At 35.6% G+C, this 19,003-nt stretch overlaps 1 protein-coding gene across 2 annotated transcripts in view; it reads left to right on the forward strand.

Moving 5' to 3' along the window:
• The window catches only part of SCAMP1 (secretory carrier membrane protein 1), a 105,708-nt gene that overhangs the window by 61,580 nt on the left and 25,125 nt on the right, over positions 1–19,003 (forward strand). For both annotated transcript variants that reach the window (XM_036845804.1, XM_036845806.1), the window contains exon 7: positions 18,519–18,620. In XM_036845804.1, the coding sequence (XP_036701699.1) occupies positions 18,519–18,620 (102 nt within the window). The remainder of the gene's footprint in view (positions 1–18,518; positions 18,621–19,003) is intronic.

Here is a 19,003-nt window from a genome sequence, read left to right on the forward strand (position 1 = left end):
AGAGATATACCATGTTCTTGGATTGGAAGAATCAATATTGTGAAAATGACTGTACTACCCAAAGCAATCTACAGATTCAATGCAATCCCTATCAAATTACCAATGGCATTTTTTACGGAACTAGAACAAAAAATCTTAATATTTGTATGGAGACACAAAAGACCCCGAAAGCAGTCTTGAGGGGAAAAAACGGAGCTGGAGGAATCAGACTCCCTGACTTCAGACTATACTACAAAGCTACAGTAATCAAGAGAATATGGTACTGGCACAAAAACAGAAACATAGATCAATGGAACAAGATAGAAAGCCCAGAGATAAACCCACGCACCTATGGTCAACTAATCTATGACAAAGGAGGCAAAGATATACAATGGAGATAAGACAGTCTCTTCAATAAGTGTTGCTGGGAAAACTGGGCAGCTACATGAAAAGAATGAAATTAGAACACTCCCTAACACCATACACAAAAATAAACTCAAAATGGATTAGAGACCTAAATGTAAGACCGGACACTATAAAACTCTTAGAGGAAAACTTAGGAAGAACACTCTTTGACCTAAATCACAGCAAGATCTTTTTTGATCCACCTCGTAGAGTAATGGAAATAAAAACAAAAATAAACAGATGGGACGTAATGAAACTTCAAAGCTTTTGCATAGCAAAGGAAACCATAAACAAGATGAAAAGACAACCCTCAGAATGGGAGAAAATATTTGCAAACGAATCAACAGACAAAGGATTAATCTCCAAAATATATAAACAGCTCATGCGGCTCAGTATTAAAAAACAAACAACCCAATCCAAAAATGGGCAGAAGACCTAAATAGACATTTCTCCAAAGAAGACATACAGATGGCCAAGAAGCACATGAAAAGCTGCTCAACATCACTAATTATTAGAGAAATGCAAATGAAAACTACAATGAGGTATCACCTCACACCAGTTAGAATGGGCATCATCAGAAAATCTGCAAACAACAAATGCTAGAGAGGGTGTGGAGAAAAGGGAACTCTTTTGCACTGTTGGTGGGAATGTAAATTGATACAGCCACTATGGAGAACAGTATGGAGGTTCCTTAAAAAACTAAAAATAGAATTACCATAAGACCCAGCAATCCCACTACTGGGCATATACCCAGAGAAAACCATAATTCAAAAAGACACATGCACCCCAATGTTCACTGCAGCAGTATTTACAATAGCCGGGTCATGGAAGCCACCTAAATGCCCATCGACAGATGAATGTATAAAGAAGATGTGGTACATATATACAATGGAGTATTACTCAGCCATGAAAAGGAACGAAATTGGGTCATTTTTTGAGACGTGCATGAATCTAGAGAGTGTCATACAGAGTGAAGTAAGTCAGAAAGAGAAAAACAAATATTGTATGTTAATGCATATATGTGGAACCTAGAAAAATGGTACAGATGAACTGGTTTGCAGGGCAGAAATTGAGACACAGTTGTAGAGAACAAACGTATGGATACCAAGGGGGGAAAGCGGCAGGGGGTGGTAGTGGTGGTGTGATGAATTGGGCGATTGGGATTGACATGTATACACTGATGTGTATAAAATTGATGACTAACAAGAACCTGCTATATAAAAAAAAAAGTTGACTGAAATGATATTTGCATTTCTGTACATGGTTATGTGCATGTGATCAATGGGAAGAAATATACAAAAATACAGCTAATAAAGGGAGTTGTAAAAAAAAAGTCTGATAATCTAGTCTTTTAAGTGGAGTTTTTTGTCTATTTATGTTTGATGTAATTACACTTATGTAATTACATTAAAATTATATGTAATTTAGTTACATTTTTGTTTATCTTTAATGATGTACATGGATTTATATCTAATATTTATAGCTACTACTTACCATATATAAAGCATATCTGTTAAATACCTTTTTCTTTCTTTACCTTTTAGATTAATAAAGTATTATTCTATTTTTCATATATTCTTTTTATCATTTTCTCTTTTATTATAGGTCTACAGACAATGAATTCCCTCAAATTTTGTTTGAAAACGTTTTCATTTCACCTTCATTTTTTAGCTTTATTGAGGTATAACTGACAAAATTGTAATATATATAAGGTATGCAACATGGTGCTTTGATATTCATACACATTGTGAGAGCATTACCACAATTGAGTTAACACATCCATCACTTCACATTATTTACCTTTTCTTTCCTTACAATGTACTCTTCTAGCAAATTTCAATTATACAATACAGTATTATCTACTATAGTCACTAGGTTCTGCATTAGATACTTAGACCTTATTCATCTTAAAAGTTTGTATCCTTTTACCAACTTCTCCCCATTCACTCCAGCCCCTGGTAATCACCATTCTACTCTGTGTTTCTGTGAGTTCTACTTTGTTTTTTAAAAATTCTGCATATAAGTGATACCATGCACTATTTATCTTTGTCTGTCTGGCTTACTTCACTTAGTGTAGTGCCCTCAGGTTCATTCATGTTGTTGGAAATGGCAGGATTTCCTTCTTTTATTAAGGCTGAATAATATTCCGTTTTATATATATACACACTACACACACTACACACACACACACACACACACACACACACACACACACACACACACTACATTTCCTTTATCCATTCTTGCATCAGTGGATCCTTAGGTTGTTTCCCTACCTTGGCTATTATGAAGAATGCTGCAATGAAAATGGGATTACAAATATCTCTTCCAGATAATGATTTCATTTCCTTCAGATAAATACCCAGAAGTGGAATTGCTGGATCATATGGTAGTTCTATTTTTAATTTTTTGAAGAACCTCCATACCCTTTTCCACAGTGGCTGCACCAGTTTACATTTCCATCAACAGTGCCCAGGCATTCCCTTTTCTCATCTTCCTCACCAACACTTCTTATTTCTTGTCTTTTTGGTAATAGCTGTTCTAACAGACATGAGGTGATATCTCATTGTGGTTTTGATTTGCATTTATCTGATGATTAGTGATGTTAAGCATCTTTTTGTGTATCTGTTGGCCATCTGTGTGTCTTCGTTTGAGAAATATCTATTCAGATTTTCTGCCCACTTTTTAATTGGATTGTTAGGGGTTTTTCTGCTATTGAGTTTTTTAATATATTTTGGATATTAACCCCATATTATTATATGATTTGCAAATATTTTCTCCCATTTGGTAGATTTCATTTTGTTGACGATTTCTTGTGCTGTACAGAACTTTTTTTTTTTTTTAAGATTTCTTTTAAAGGTCAGGTCTTTTATTTATTTACTTATTTTTGGCTGTGTTGGGTCTTCATTGCTGCGCGTGGGCTCTCTAGTTGCGATGAGCGGGGGCTACACTTCATTTGCAGTGTGCGAGCTTCTCATTGCGGTGGCTTCTCTTGTTGAGGAGCATGGGCTGTAGGTGCACGGGCTTCAGTAGTTGTGGCACTTGGGCTCAGTAGTTGTAGCTTGCAGGCTCTAGAGTTTAGGCTCAGTAGTTGTGGCGCACAGGCTTAGTTGCTCCATGGTATGTGGGATCTTCCTGGACCAGGGATTGAACCTGTGTCCCCTGCATTGGCAGGCAGATTCTTAACCACTGCCTCACCAGGGAAGTCCTGAGAAGATTTTTATTTGATGTAATTCTACTTGTTGATTTTTGCTTTTGGTGTCAAGTCCAAAAAATCATTGCCAAGACTGATGTTGAGGAGCTTACCACCTGTGTTTTCTTCTAGGAGTTTTATGGTTTCAGGTCTTATGGTCATGTTTTTAATCCATTTTGAGTTAATTTTTGTGTATGGTTTAAAATAGTGGTCCAGTTTCATTCTTTTGTATGTGGCTGTCCAGTTTTCCCAACACCATTTATGGAAGAGACTGTCCTTTCCCCCATTATATATTCTTGGCTCCTTTGTAGAATGTTAATTAACCATATATGTGTGGGTTTATTTCTGGGCTCTCTATTCTGTTCCATTGATCTATGTGTGTGTCTTTGTGCCAGTACCATACTGTTTTGATTACTATAGCTTTGAAATATAGTTTTTTTTTTTTTTTTAATTTTTATTTATTTATTTATTTATGGCTGTGTTGGGTCTTCGTTTCTGTGCGAGGGCTTTCTCTAGTTGAGGCAAGCGGGGGCCACTCCTCATCGCGGTGCGCAGGCCTCTCACCATCGCGGCCTCTCTTGTTGCGGAGCACAGGCTCCAGACGCGCAGGCTCAGTAATTGTGGCTCACGGGCCCAGTCGCTCCGCGGCATGTGGGATCTTCCCAGACCAGGGCTCGAACCCGTGTCCCCTGCATTGGCAGGCAGACTCTCAACCACTGCGCCACCAGGGAAGCCCTGAAATATAGTTTGAAGTCAGGGAGCAGTATACCTCCAGCTTTGTTCTTCTTTCTCAAAGTTGCTTTGGCTACTCAGGATCTGTTTAAGTTTCATACAAATTTTATAATTGTTTGTTCTATTTCTGTGAATCTGAAAAATGCTATTGGTATTTTGTTAGGAATTGCATTGAATCTGTAGATTGTCTTGGGTAGTATGGTCATTTTACAATACTAATTCTTCAAATCCGTGAGTGTGGAATATCTTTCCATTTATTTATGTCTTCAGTTTGTTTCATCAGTGTCTTATAGTTTTCATTGTGTATATCTTTTAGCTCCTTGGCTAAATTTTTTCCTAGGCATTTTATTATTATTCTCTTTTTGGTGCAATTGTAAATGAGATTTTTTTCTTAATTTCTCTTTCTGTTAGTTCATTTTTTGTGTATAGAAACACAACAGATATTTGTATATTGATTTTGTGCCCTCTAACTTTACTGAATTTGTTTATTGGTCCTAACAGTTTTTTGGTGGAGTCTTTAGGGTTTTCTATGTAAATATCATTTCATCTGCAAATAGTGACTATTTCACTTCTTCCTTTCTGATTTGGATTTTTTTTTTTCCTTAGCTAATTGCTCTGGGTAGGACTTCCAATACTATGTTGAATAAGAGTGGTGAGAGAGGGCATCCCTGTCTTTTTCATGATCTTAGAGGAAAAGCTTTTAGCTTCTCACCATTGAGTATGATGTTAGCTGTGGGCTTGTCATATATGACCTTTATTATGTTGAGGTATGTTCCCTGTATATCCTCTTTGTTGAGAGTTTTTATCATAAATCAATGTTGAATTTTGCAAATGCTTTTTATGCATCTATTGAGATGATCATATGATACTCATCCTTCATTTATTTTGTTAATGTGGTGTATCATATTGATTGATTTGTGGATGTGGAACCGTCCTTGCATCCCTGGAATATATCCCACTTAATTGTGTTTTATGATCCTTTTCATGTGTTGTTGAATTTGGCTTGCTAGTATTTTATTGAAGGTTTTTGCCTGTATGTTCATTAGGAACAATGGCTTGTAATTTTCTTTTTTTGTAGTGTACTTGTCTGGTTTTGGCATCAGGGTAATGCTGGCCTTGTAAAATGAGTTTAGAAGTGTTCCCTTCTCTTCTGTGTTTTTTGAAAGAGCTTGAGAAAGATTGTTATTAATTTTTCTTTAAATGTTCGGTAGAATTCACCAATGAAGCCATGTGGTCTTGGACTTTTGTTTTTGGGAGGTTTTGGTTACTGATTCAATCTCCTTACTAGTAATCGATCTGTTCAGATTTTCTATTTCCTCATGATTCAGACTTGGCAGGTTGTATGTTTCTAGGAATTTATCCCAGTATAAACTCATGTATTGAATTCTTTTTTTTTTTTTTTAAACATCTTTATTGGAGTATAATTGCTTTACAATGGTGTGTTAGTTTCTGCTTTATAACAAAGTGAATCAGTTATACATATACATATGTTCCCATATGAATTCTTAATTTCAGTAGTTTCTTTCACTTTTGCCATGTGTACTTGAACATTTTTTAAAGATTTTATTCTCTTATGAAATTTTGTTAATGTCTTTGTGTGCACACTTCAGTATCTAGAATGCTCTGTGAATTTGTTTTGTGTTGTCCATATTTTTCTCTTGGTATTTAATCATATGGTGCATCTCTTGGTATACTTAGCAAGACTTGATTGAATCTGGACATGGTGAATAAAGAATTGTGGAGGCTTCTGATGATGTTCAGTTGTTTCAGAGCAAGTTCACCTTTGCCGTGCTTGTCAGCTAGGTGTAAGTCAGGGGCTAAGCTGAGTTAAGGCTGAGTTGCAGTTTTGTTTAATTTCTGTCTGTGTCTGGTTCTGCCCCAGTCATAGAGGTTAATCCTCTAGGTTTTGTTTTTTTGTTTTTTTTTTTTTAATACAGAAGTACTCATTTAGTTTTTTTTTTTTTTTTTTTTAATTTATTTTTGGCTGTGTTGGGTCTTCGCCTCTGTGCGAGGGCTTTTTCCAGCTGCGGCAAGTGGGGCCACTCTTCATCGCGGTGCGCGGGCCTCTCACTATCGCGGCCTCTCTTGTTGCGGAGCACAGGCTCCAGACGCGCAGGCTCAGTAATTGTGGCTCACGGGCCCAGTTGCTCCGCGGCATGTGGGATCCTCCCAGACCAGGGCTCGAACCTGTGTCCCCTGCATTGGCAGGCAGACTCTCAACCACTGCACCACCAGGGAAGCCCAGTCCTCTAGGTTTTTAATTGAGAACCTGATATGTTCACTTGGGCTCCTCCCTCAGCAAGTCCTGGACTCACACAGTATAGTCCTGTGATCCCTAGAGGGGAGAAGGGAGGGAGGACAACATCCTTTTAGAGGGTCCATGACATGAAAACTATTTCATGATAACATTAAGATGTTGTTCTCTTACAAGTATACAGTGGAGTTTTCCAGAGGCTTACATGACTTGCAAAGAGTTTGAATGTAGAAACAGAAAAGAGAATGCAGCTATCTTCTATTAAACCAGACGTTAAAGAGGTTTGCAAAAATATAAAGTAATGCTACTCTTTTTGCTGTTTTTTTTTTCAGTTTTCATGAAAATGTTATTTTATTGTAAGCAATTTGTTATCTAAAAAATTAGTTAAATGCTTTAAATATTTCTCAATTTTAATTTCTCATTTGGTAAAGCAAGAGCTACAACCCACATAAGCAAATGTTCCTTGAGATGCTCAATAATAAAGATGTCCTGAGACCAGAAGTTTCAGAATTGCTGTTCTAGTCCTTTTCCCATTAGGGAACACTGCAGAAAAGTCTACTCTGCTTTCAGAGGCTCTGCTTATCTCTTTAGCTTCTGTATTTGGTACATGCCTTGAGAGAAAAGTTGGCTGCATGTTTGGGCCAGTTTTATGCTTCTCACTTCTCATTTCTCATCAGTATTTTGTTACAGTGCATCCTCAGTTTTGTGTCGCGAGTCCTGTGAATCTGCCATATCTCAGTTGGTTTGTCTGTTCCCTGGCAGCAGCGCTCTCTGCAGGCAGAATCTGAATTTTCAACTTACTGTCTTGCATTCAGGAAAAATGAATTGAGGCCGTAGAAACTCAGCTTACATTTCTGTAGTTCTCTTCCACTCCAGAATCATGGTCTCTCTATTCCTGGATGCTTCAGCAGATATAAGCAGATTTTTTTTTTTCCCCATTTTATCCTACTGTTCTAGTTGCTCTTGGTAGGGATGTGTTTGACACCAGCTTTTCTGTCATATTTGGAACCGTAAAAATAAAATTAATTTATTTGGTGCTTAGAATTTCCATCTCTGCTTACATTGCTAATCTGTTCTTGCATACTGTCTAGTTTATCCATTAGAACCTGTAGCATATTAATCATAGTTGTACATTCCTGATCTGGTAATTCCAACATCCTAGTCATATCTGACTGTGGTTCTGACGCTTGTTCTATCTCTTCAAACTGTTTTTTGCATTTTAGTATGTCTTGTAATTTTTACTTGATAGCTGGACATGATGTACTAGGTAAAAGGAACTGCTGTAAATAGACCTTTAGTAATGTGATGGTAAGGTGTGGGGGAGGGGACGCGTTCTGTAGGCCTGTGATTAGGTCTCGGTCTTTTAGTTGGCCTGAGCCTCTGGACTGTGAACTGCACCAGTGCTTCTCAGTCCTTCCTTCTCCTCAGGTGGGACAGGCTGGCCTACAGTGGGCTGGAGTTGGGTATTTCTGTTTCCTTATGTAGGTTAGGCTCTAATAAAACCGCAGTAGGTTGGACTCTGGTTAGTTTCTCCTGAGGGCAGTCCTTGTTAAGAACAGAGTGCTCTAGAGTATTTGCAGATGGTTCCGTTTCCCCACCTCCTCCCGGAAGCATGAGGGGATTTTTTTCTCTAAAGAATTCACTCTGAGAACCAGATTGAGCTGTCGTTGGTAAAATTCACAAATGTGTGGGATTCCCTGTATGACTAGGTCTCCCTGGAGTTTTTAACTCTTCAGAGTTGTCCACTCTGAGCCTCTTGTCAATTACAGTTCGGAATTCCTCCCCTGGCAATGGTTGCTGCAGAGGTTTCTGCTTATGGGTTTTTGCTCTAATAACTTTTGATTCTCTGTATTCATCTATCTGTCTCCCAGTTTTGGGGTTGCAGTTTGCCCTCTGGCTTCACTTCTCTTTCAGATCTAAGAAGAGTTGTTGACTTTTCAGTTTGTTCAGCTTTTTACTTGTAGTTAGGATGGTTTGCTACCTCTAAGCTTCTTCCAGGTATTTAAGATTTATTTTTTATTTATTTATTTATTTTATGTTTGGTTGCGTTGGGTCTCTTAGTTGCGGCACGCAGGCTCTTTCATTGTGGTGCGCAGGCTCTTCATTGCAGTGTGCAGGCTTCTCTCTAGTTGTGGTGTGCAGGCTCCAGGACGCGCGGGCTCTGTAGTTGTGGTGCGTGGGCTCCAGAGCGCATGGGCTCTGTAGTTTGTGGCATGCAGCCTCTCTAGTTGAGGCGTGCAAGCTCAGTAGTTGTGGCGCGCGGGCTTAGTTTTCCCGTGGCATTGTGGGATCTTAGTTCCCTGCCCAGGGATGGAACCTGCATCCCCTGCATTATAAGGTGGATTCTTTACCACTGGACCACCAGGGAAGTCCCTCAGGTATACTTTTTAAAAGTAAGCTATCTCTGCGCAGTAGACAGTATATTTTTGATCCTGTTTCTTTAGAACATACTTAGTCATATCTGACTAACATCCGTAGGGATGTTGCACCTTTTATGTTGGAATATTTTGCTAATTGAAATTAAAAATTAAATATAATTGAACTATAACACTATTTTAACATCTTGAAAAGTGTTATACTAGTGTATGAACCAGAAAGTCAATCAAATTTTTTCTGTAAAAAGATACTTTATATTTGATTTTAAGTGTAAAAACATTCAAAGCTCAGGAATTGATATTAGTTCATTTTTATGTTGTTTAAATAGTCTTTCAAGTTAGTTTAATGTAAGTTAAAATACTGCCTCTTGTAATTAACTTGACTCTATTTCATCCTGTTTGTATAACCAGAAAAAGAGAATTTTTCTTTTTTGATTCCAAAGCAAAGTCTCAAATTAAATTTATCTTAAGGAAGGATAATATTCTTTCTATACCTGCAAGAGGAACCTACTGTTTAGTTTCTTACATGTGTATATAAATATATAGTGCTTTAGAGTCTACAAGTCTTGTTCAGTACTTTGTATTGTTTAATGTTTAGAATCTTTCTAGTGGATCATTAGTTGCTGAGATTTTCACCTAGGCCTTCAGACTGGAAATTTAGGGCTCCTGTTTTCCTTTCTACTTTATTATGTTTACATTATTATTTAATTTGCAGAGAATCTAGGTAACTCAATGATCTCTGTTCAGTGGGTTAATTAATCTTAGAATACAGTTGAACCTTGAACAAATGGGTTTGAACTGCTTGGGTCCACTTATATGTGGATTTTATTCAATAAATACTACTACAGTACTACATGGTCCATAGTTGGTTGAATCTGTGGATGTGGAACGATGGTTACAGAGGGCTGACTGTAAAGTTCTATACGGATTTTCGACTGGGGTGGGGGTGGGGTCCGTACGCCTAACCCGTTGTTCAAAGGTCGGCTATATTTACTGGCAATGTTTATTTCTTGAATAGTTCTTTAACCACAGTAGTTAAGAGCTTACTATTCATTACAAAGTTCTGTACCAGCTGGGTGTTGAGAGTGAGGAGAAGGAAAATGGCCTGTTAATTTTTATGTGGCTTATTTTATAATAGTTTTTCTAGTGTGATGGAAAGACCCTTGGTATTCTCCTTTCAGAGAGCTTAAGGTTCTCCCTTTTCTAACTATATATCTGTGTAAAGCTGATTTTCTTAATTTTCAACCATAATGATATATAATAGATTGAGGGCAGAAGCTGATATGAAAATCCATAGAGAATGTAGCAGTGCTGGGGATTTAAAAACTCTGAAACTGACACCTCCTTCTGTGTGCACTTGAAAGAATATATATTCTGCTTTGGTTGGATGAAATGTTCTGTTAATATCAGTGTGGTCAAAATGGTTGATAGTGTTGTTCAGGTCTTCTGTATTCATACTGATTTTTTGTCCGCTTGTTTTGTCAGTTCCTGAGAATTGACAAAATGTTGAAATTTCCAACTTTAATTATGGATTTTTCTCTTTCTTCTTTTAGTTTTACCTTCATGTAGTTGGACATTCTTGTTAAGTAGATATATATTTATGATATGTTTTCTTTGTGCTTTGAATTCTTTATCATTATGTAGTTTCCCTCATTATCCCTGGTATACTAATCCTTTTTTGTCATCTATTTTATCTGATATTATGACAACTATTCCAGCTTTCTTTTAATTTATCTTTTCATATTATATCTTTTTCTATTCTTTTACCTTCAGCCTACTAATGTTTTTATATTTATAGTGACGTTTTTTGGTAGGCAATCTTTATTTGGGTCTTGCTTTTGCATCCAAGTTGGCAGTCTATCTATATTAATTGTGCATTTATGCCATTTACATTTATTGATCTGATTAGATTAGAATCTGTCTTTTTACAGACTATTTTCTGTTTGTTCCAACTGTTGTTTCTTTTTTATTCCTTTTTGTCTTCTTCTGGATCAATTGAGTATTTGTAAATAATTTTATGTTCTCCTATATCTTCATTATTTCTGCCTCTTATCAAAATCTTTTTTAGTGATGCCTGAGTTTTTATAGTATACATTTTTAATTAATCTTGGTCTGTGTCCAAATTATAATATTCCTATTCATGTGTACTGTAAGGACCTCCCAAAAGATTACTCCCATTTTCTTCCCCAATTGTTTGTGCTATTTTTGTTAGGTATTTTATTTTTACATACACTAGAAATACACAATGCATTGCAATTACTTTTGCTTCAGACAGTTGTCTCTTATAAAAATTAAAAATAGAGAGAAATGAATTTTATAATGGACTTCATTAAAGCCATTTCAGCACTTTTCATTTTCTTATTTAGACCCATGTTTCTGTCTCATATCATAATTGTTTTGCCAGAAGAATTTTGTTAAATATTTCTTTTAGTACATGTCTGCTGGTAACCAGTCCTTTAGTTTATCATTTTTTTTTTTTTTTTTTTTTTTTTTTTAATTATTTATTTTTTTTTTTTCTTTTTTTTTTCTTCGTTTCTGTGCGAGGGCTTTCTCCAGTTGTGGCAAGCGGGGGCCACTCTTCATCGCGGTGCGCGGGCCTCTCACCGTCGCGGTCTCTCTTGTTGCGGAGCACAGGCTCCAGATGCGCAGGCTCAGTAATCGTGGCTCACGGGCCTAGCCGCTCCGCGGCATGTGGGATCTTCCCAGACCAGGGCTCGAACCCGTGTCTCCTGCATTGGCAGGCGGACTCTCAACCACTGCGCCACCAGGGAAGCCAAGTTTATCATTTTTGAAAGATATTTTTATTGGGTATAAAATTCTGAGTTCAGGTTTTTGTTTTTTTTTTTTTTCCTTTCTGTATTTTAAACACATCACTTTGATGTATTCTGGCTTGCAGAGGTTTTGATGAGATGTCTGCTATAATTCTTGTTCTGTTTTTAAAGTATTTTTTTCTCTTTCTGCCTTCAAGTTTTTTTCCTTATTTCTGATTTTGGGCATTTTGATTATGATGTGCATGTTTGTGTATTCATTTGTGTGTGTTTTGGTGTGTATCTTTAGTGTTCTCTAATGTTCTTGGATTTGTCATTTGGAGTATTTAGTTAATTTTGGAAAATTCTCAGTCATTATCTGTTCAGGTAATTCTTCTGCCACTTTTTCTTTTTTTTTTTTTTTTTTCTGAAATTCCTGTTATACGTATGTCAGGCTGCTTGATATTGTCCTTCAGCTCTTAAGATGCTCTGTTCTTGTTTTGTCCACTCTTTTTTTTTATCCTTGCATTTCAGTTTGTATAGTTTCTATCTTCAAGTTCACCCTCAGCTGTACTGAGTGTATTGATGAGCTTGTCCAAGGTATTCTTCATGTCTATTACCATGGTTTTCATTTCTACCATAGTCATTTGGTTATTTTCTATAGCTTACTTATATGCTGAGAGTCCTCTTCATTCATGGTATCTACCTTTTTGACTGGAGTCTTGAACATATTAATCATAGTTATTTTAAATTTCTTATAGTGCTAGATACCTCAAAACTCAAGCTGTATTATTGTTCAGTGTTCTTTGTTGACAGAAGTGTCTTAGAGGCATATTTGTAGGAAAAAAATGTATGTTCTTAAGTTTTCTCTTTGATAAGAGCATAACCTTGTGTAATATGATGAAAACAGTTTAATTGTGACCTAGAGTCTAACCAATGTTAACTTGACTTCTATTTTGCTTTAAATTAATTAGTTTTGCTGTTCAAAGGTAATTTGAAAATGGTTGGCTATTGGCTGAGTTTAGCTGTTTAATGCTTTCTAAATTGAATGGCAATTCAACTGTGAGATTTTAGTTGTCACTCAAGAAAATCTTTGACTAATCAAGTAAAAGTTTTAGTAAATTTTAGTCCTTATTTTCTTATTAGCTGCAAAATACTATTCTGTCTATTGTATCCTCCCTGACTTTTTCTAAAAGGAAGTATTTTAAAGAACCTAAATTATTACAAATGAAAAAATTTATAATCTTCTCATATAAGAAAGACTGAGTATTTGGGATTAATTTAATGTAAATAGTGGTATTCTATTGATTGATGATTAGCTTTCTTGGACAAGATGGAATTAAAATAATATCCTAGAGATAGTTTTATCACATGGTTAAAAACATCAGGATACACAGACAGGTCTCAGCATTTCTGTTACTAGCTCTGTTTTTGGATCATTTAACCTCTCTAAATCTGTTTATTCATCAGTAAAATGGAGTCAGTATTAGTGTCTACCTCATGGGGGTAATGTAAGCATTAAATGGGTAATGCATGTGTTTGCTATGGTTCCTGGCACATAATGTTGAACAAATGTTAACTTACTCCCTATTTTGTAATATCAGCTAAGTATGGAAGATCCAAAGCTTGAACCCAGGTTGTGGACTAGGTTTAAAATTGTCCAAGTTTAAAATTTCATTACATACAAACTTTATATTATGCCCCCTGCTTTTAGCAGAACACAGATGGAAAGAAGACAAAGTCTAGGGTCCCTTCCACCCTAGTTCTATGCATTTTAGTTTAGGCTAGTGAGTGTTCTTAATAGATTTTGTATCACAGACTCCACTGTGAATCTAAAATTTGTGACTCCTCTTCCTAAAAAGATACAAACATGCAAAATATTATGCACAATTTGGGTGGGTTCGTGGTGCTGCCTTTTAAAGCCTACTTGTGGAACCCTGTTCTTGGGGAAAGAATTGATTTTGGCACAAAAGCATTAGGGGGAGAATGAGGCTGGTTTAGATAGCCTTGCATCTCAAAGTGACTAAGACAAGGAAAGCAGCTGTATTTCTTAGGTTCCTTTTTATTCTATTGCCTTTACATCATCTGCATCATCAGGAATTTTATGTATTACTTGATTCTGGTAGTAATGAAGTTACCAACCATGTCCCAGAAATTTTCAAGATTTTATCAGAAGCCAAATGTCACTTCTGTAAGCAGAATATTACTTCTGTGAGCAAAATTGTTTGCAGTGCAGTACTGTACTGGTGTAAGAGAGGTATCAACAAGTAACATTTATTGATTGTTTCCTATGTGCCTGTACATCCCCCACTAAGCACTTTACATGTATTATTTCATCCATATAAAGGTAGATTCCACTGTTATTCCTATTTTGCAAATAGAAAATCTCAGATTTAGGCCTAAATTTTCTTTGAAGTTACACAACTTTAACTGGAGGAGTCAGGATTCAAACTCAAATCTTTCTCTAAAGCTACATGCTCTTAACTACTATGGTGAGTTACCAAAGGTAAAACGTTTAGTACTTAAGTTGTACCCATTTATTGTGGTTAAGTGTAAAATTTCTGTTCTCCCTTTTAAAATAATGAAATACTTTGTCTTCCCTGATTCCTCAAACTGTAGTTGTGATTAATCTCTGTTATTGATATGTACTGTGAAATAAAAGATTTATGTGATCTTTATACAGTTTTTCTGAGATTTTTAATAATAATTTAGGGAAGGACATTTTTATGAAAGGTGTACTATAACTTGTCAGTATGTTATTTGAAGACAATTAAACCAAAAACAACTGGCTTATTTGAGATTAAGTTTTCCAATAGGCTTTGATCTGGAAGAGCCAGGATGGCAAGCAATAGGAAGCTTTTATTATTTAGTTATTTATTCTGATGAAGAAATTGGTTACATAGTTGGATCTATTATGAATAAATATTCAAAATACCACAAGTACTTCACTGTAAACTGAGGTGGATTACAATTTAAAACTACTTAGCTTAAATCAATTGATAGTGTTTTTCTAACTGTAGTTCTACTCTTTCTTCTTCGGATTAAAATGGCTGTGTACAAGCTGGGTTGTTTAAACAGTCTGCTTCGTAACCTCTTTCTATATACAAGACCCATTGCCTTTGCTTTTGGATGCCAATAGACATTGTCTACACCCGCAATGATGTTTTTTCTTCTGGACCTTTTCTGATTCTGGCTCTGGTACAGCCCTCCACTTGAGGGGTGGGGAGTGGTTATCTGGCCCTGTAAGAGCTTCACAGCCTTACCTGGCTCTTAAAGCAACTCAAATGAACTTGAAATTCATGTGATGATTGTATTGTTTAAGTTTACATTTTACAGAGTTTTCTACTATTTTGTATATGGGAAATTATTTATACTTAATGTGCTTTCTAGCATTATGACTACCTCAGTTTTTTTGCATATGTCTTTAATAAATTTTAGGCTTTTGGCAGGGAATTGCAACCTGGTATTGTAAAATCGTTTTCACAGGGGAGTCAGATTCACTTTTTTATATTGTTTTGATGTGAAGAACTATATTTTCAGTGACTGCTTGTGTAGTTAAAAACAAAGTAACCTTTTAAAAATTTGAATTTGATTTTACATTTGTAATAATTTGGACAGATTAGATAGAGGAAGATTTGTGCACTCTTGGAAGAGTCCAGATAGTTGAGTAAGTGCTGGCACATAGAGTTTAAATCTCAGAGAAAGTTGAAGTATTTTTAAAATAATCATTTATATTAGCATGGTAAATGTACACAAAATGAATTTTACTGTCTCCTTGTCCAGAAACAGGAAAGTTGGTTGATAAAATGAGGTAAACAAAGTCTTTTGAGAAAGATATTTAGCCTCCTTCAATAGTAAAAGTAGAAAAAATGAGTTTTAAAGACTCTGAGGTTTCCATTTCATCAACTTAGTATACTAGCTGTGCTTTTATAGGTACTAACTGTACCTATAAAAGAGGAAGGCGAACCAATTTTTACATTCCTCCATTTGTATTTGAGAGCAATGTTTTAGAAGTAGTTCCTTTTTAGTAGGACAGCTTAAGTTTTAAAACATATTCTGTACCTTGTAATAGATTTCTTAGAGGTTGTTATTAGGCATTTTCAGCTTCTAGACTATATCTGTGAGCTTGGAACTAAGTAGAAAGATCCCTCTTAGGTAACTGAAATAGCTGTTGTGAAGCCTTTAGAATTAGTCTATTTATGAAGCCCTTATTCAGAGAATGTATTACATATATAATTTTAACCATTCTGATATTCTGGTTTCTTGGTACATAGATAATAAAGCAAGATAATAATTAACAAGAAAAAAGAAAATATCTATGAACCATGCTCATGTAAACAAATGATAAATAAATGAAGTGGAAGGGACAAATCTTCTCTAATGAAGACTTCCAGAAATGTGTTTTGGGGTTGGAATAGTCACTGGGATGAACAGGAATGGAGTAAACTTAGGACATTTGAAAATCTTGCCAAACAAATCAAATTCAACAGTATGTTTAAAGATACTGTGTTATGATCAAGTGGGTGCAGCTTATTCTTGGAATTCAAGGTTGGTTTAATATTAGAAAATTAGTTATTGTAATTCACCATATTACAAACTAAAATAGAAAAACCATATGATCATCTTAATTGATGCAGAAAAAGCATTTGACAAAATCTAACAACAATCACTTTGATGATAAAAACAATAAACTGGGAATAAAAGGTAGCTTTCTCAACTTGATAAAGGGCATCTATAAAAAACTGTAACAGCTAACATCATACTTAATGGTGAAAGACTGAAAGGGGTTTCTGCTTAAGATCAAGAACAAGACACGGATGTTCATTCTCACCACTTATATTCAAATTGAAATGGAAGTTCTAGCCAGTATAAACAGGCTGGAAAACCAAGTAACAGGCATCAAATTAGAAAGGAAAAAGTAAAACTGTCTTTATTCACAGATTACATAATCATCTATGCAGAAAATATAAATGGAGAGATAATATCTTGTTAATGGATTGGAAGACTCAACATTATGATGATGTGAATTCTCTCAAAATGGATCTATAGATGCAATGCAATCCCAATAAAAATCCCTGCATGTTGTTTTACAGAAATGAACAAGGTGATTCTAAAATGTATATAGAAATGTAATAGTCTAGAATAGCCAAAACAACTGCGAAAAAGGACAACAAATTTGGAAGATTAACACTACAAATTTGAAGACTTATTAGAAAACCCAGGTAATCGTATTGACATAAATGTTGAAATATAGAACAGTGAGACAGAATAGAGTGTCCAGAAATAAATGCACCCATATATAGATTACTGATTTTTTAGAAAGGTACAAAAGTAATGGCAGTATAGAAAGGACAGTCTTTTTAAGAAATTATGCTGGAATAATTGCATACCTGTATGCAAAAAAGAACTTTAATCCATACCTCATACTATATTTTAAAAATTAACTAAAAAAGGGACATAGACTTAAATGTAAAACCAAAAAATATAAAACTTCTGGAGAAAGACAAGAAAAAGAACTTTGTGTCCTTGTCTTTGGCACAGATTTCTTAGATACAGCAATAAAATCAAGATCCATAAAAGAACAAATTGATAAGTTTTGTCTTTTTATGAACTCCAATTTTTCTTCTTTAAAAGACACTCTTGGGATTTCCCTGGTGGCACAGTGGTTAAGAATCTGCCTGCCAATGAAGGGGACACGGGTTTGAGCCCTGGTCCGGGAAGATCCCACATGCTGCGGAGCAACTAAGCCCCACTCACCACAACTACTGAGCCTGCTCTCTAAAGCCCGTGTGCCACAACTACTGAAGCCCGCATGCCACAACTACTGAAGCCCATGAGCCTAGAGCCCGTGCTCTGCAACGAGAGAAGCCACTGCAGTGAGAATCCCACGCACTGCAACGAAGAGTAGCCCCCGCTCGCCGCAACTAGAGAAAGCCCACACGCAGCAACGAAGACCCAACACAGCCAAAAATATAATTAATTAATTTAAAAAAAAAAGTTAAACTTACACCTATGTGTTCTAGCCATTCCACTTCTAGATAGTTACCCAGGAGAAAAAGAAATATATGTTCACATGTAGACATATGCATGAATGTCCATGGCAGCTTTATTTATAGAAGTAAAAAACTAGAAACAATCCAACTGATCATCAACAGGTGAATGAATAAACAAACTGTGGTGTACTGTACAATGGAATACTACTCAGCAATGAAAAAGAATGGACTTTTGTTGCATGTAGCAACATGAGTGAATCTGAAAATGTGCTGAATGAAAGAAGGCAGACAAGAAAAAAGTGTATACTGTATGATCCCATTTAAATAAAACTCTTAAAATATGAAACTGTAGTGACTGAAAGCAGTGGGTGGGGAGGGAGGGATTAACCAGGAACACAAGGAAAATTTTGGAATATGTTCACTGTTTTGATTAGAGAAGGTTCATAGTTATATACTTATGTCAAACCTTACCGAATTGTATATTTTAAATACTTGCAGTTTATTGTATGTTAATTATAATTCAGTGAAGCTATTTAATAAAAAATAAAAGGAAAACAAAATAATTTTTCTTTTCCCAAGATGTTTTGTTGGGCAGTTGGAAATTGAAAGGACAAAGTGAGGCTGGAATAATAATAACAACATTGTCTAGTATTTGGATAAATGGTTCACATACATTATTATGTTATTATTTTAATTTCAAGTCTCAGGTAGTTGCCACTGATATTTTTAAAAATATTTTTTAATGTTTGAATGTCAGTCTACAAGTGAATGTAAAGGCATTGAGAACAATGACATTTTCCCCTTTCTTTTTCTCCCTACTCTCTTTCTTTTTAAAAACAGGAGTGACAGTTCATTCAGATTCTTTGTATTCTTTTTCGTCTATATTTGTCAGTTTGCTGTGCATGTACTCCAGGCTGCAGGATTTCATAATTGGGGTAACTGGTAAGTCATTTACTTTAATTACTCTAGTTATAATCTGTTCATCTAGTATCTTAATATAATTTTTGGATTCCTAAAAATATTTGACATAGAAAAACCAGATTAGCAAAAGTATACAAATAATAAAAAATGCAATTTTAAAGTTTCCTAAGGAATAACCTTTGAAGGAATTTAAGAAAAGGGTACCTGTTATGTGTAAAGCGCTATTTTAGGTATACAAACATATTTTCATACACACACAAATGCATGTGCGCACACATACACACACATCTTTGAAAAGTGGAGTCACTGCATGCACATATATGGATGTATCTTTAAACAAATAGAATCGTTCTTAGCATGGCAAAATGCTCACTCAGTGGGGGACCCTTAGAAACTGAGACTAT

Source organism: Balaenoptera musculus, chromosome 3 (assembly GCF_009873245.2).
Source record: "Balaenoptera musculus isolate JJ_BM4_2016_0621 chromosome 3, mBalMus1.pri.v3, whole genome shotgun sequence".
Lineage (NCBI taxonomy): Eukaryota > Metazoa > Chordata > Mammalia > Artiodactyla > Balaenopteridae > Balaenoptera > Balaenoptera musculus.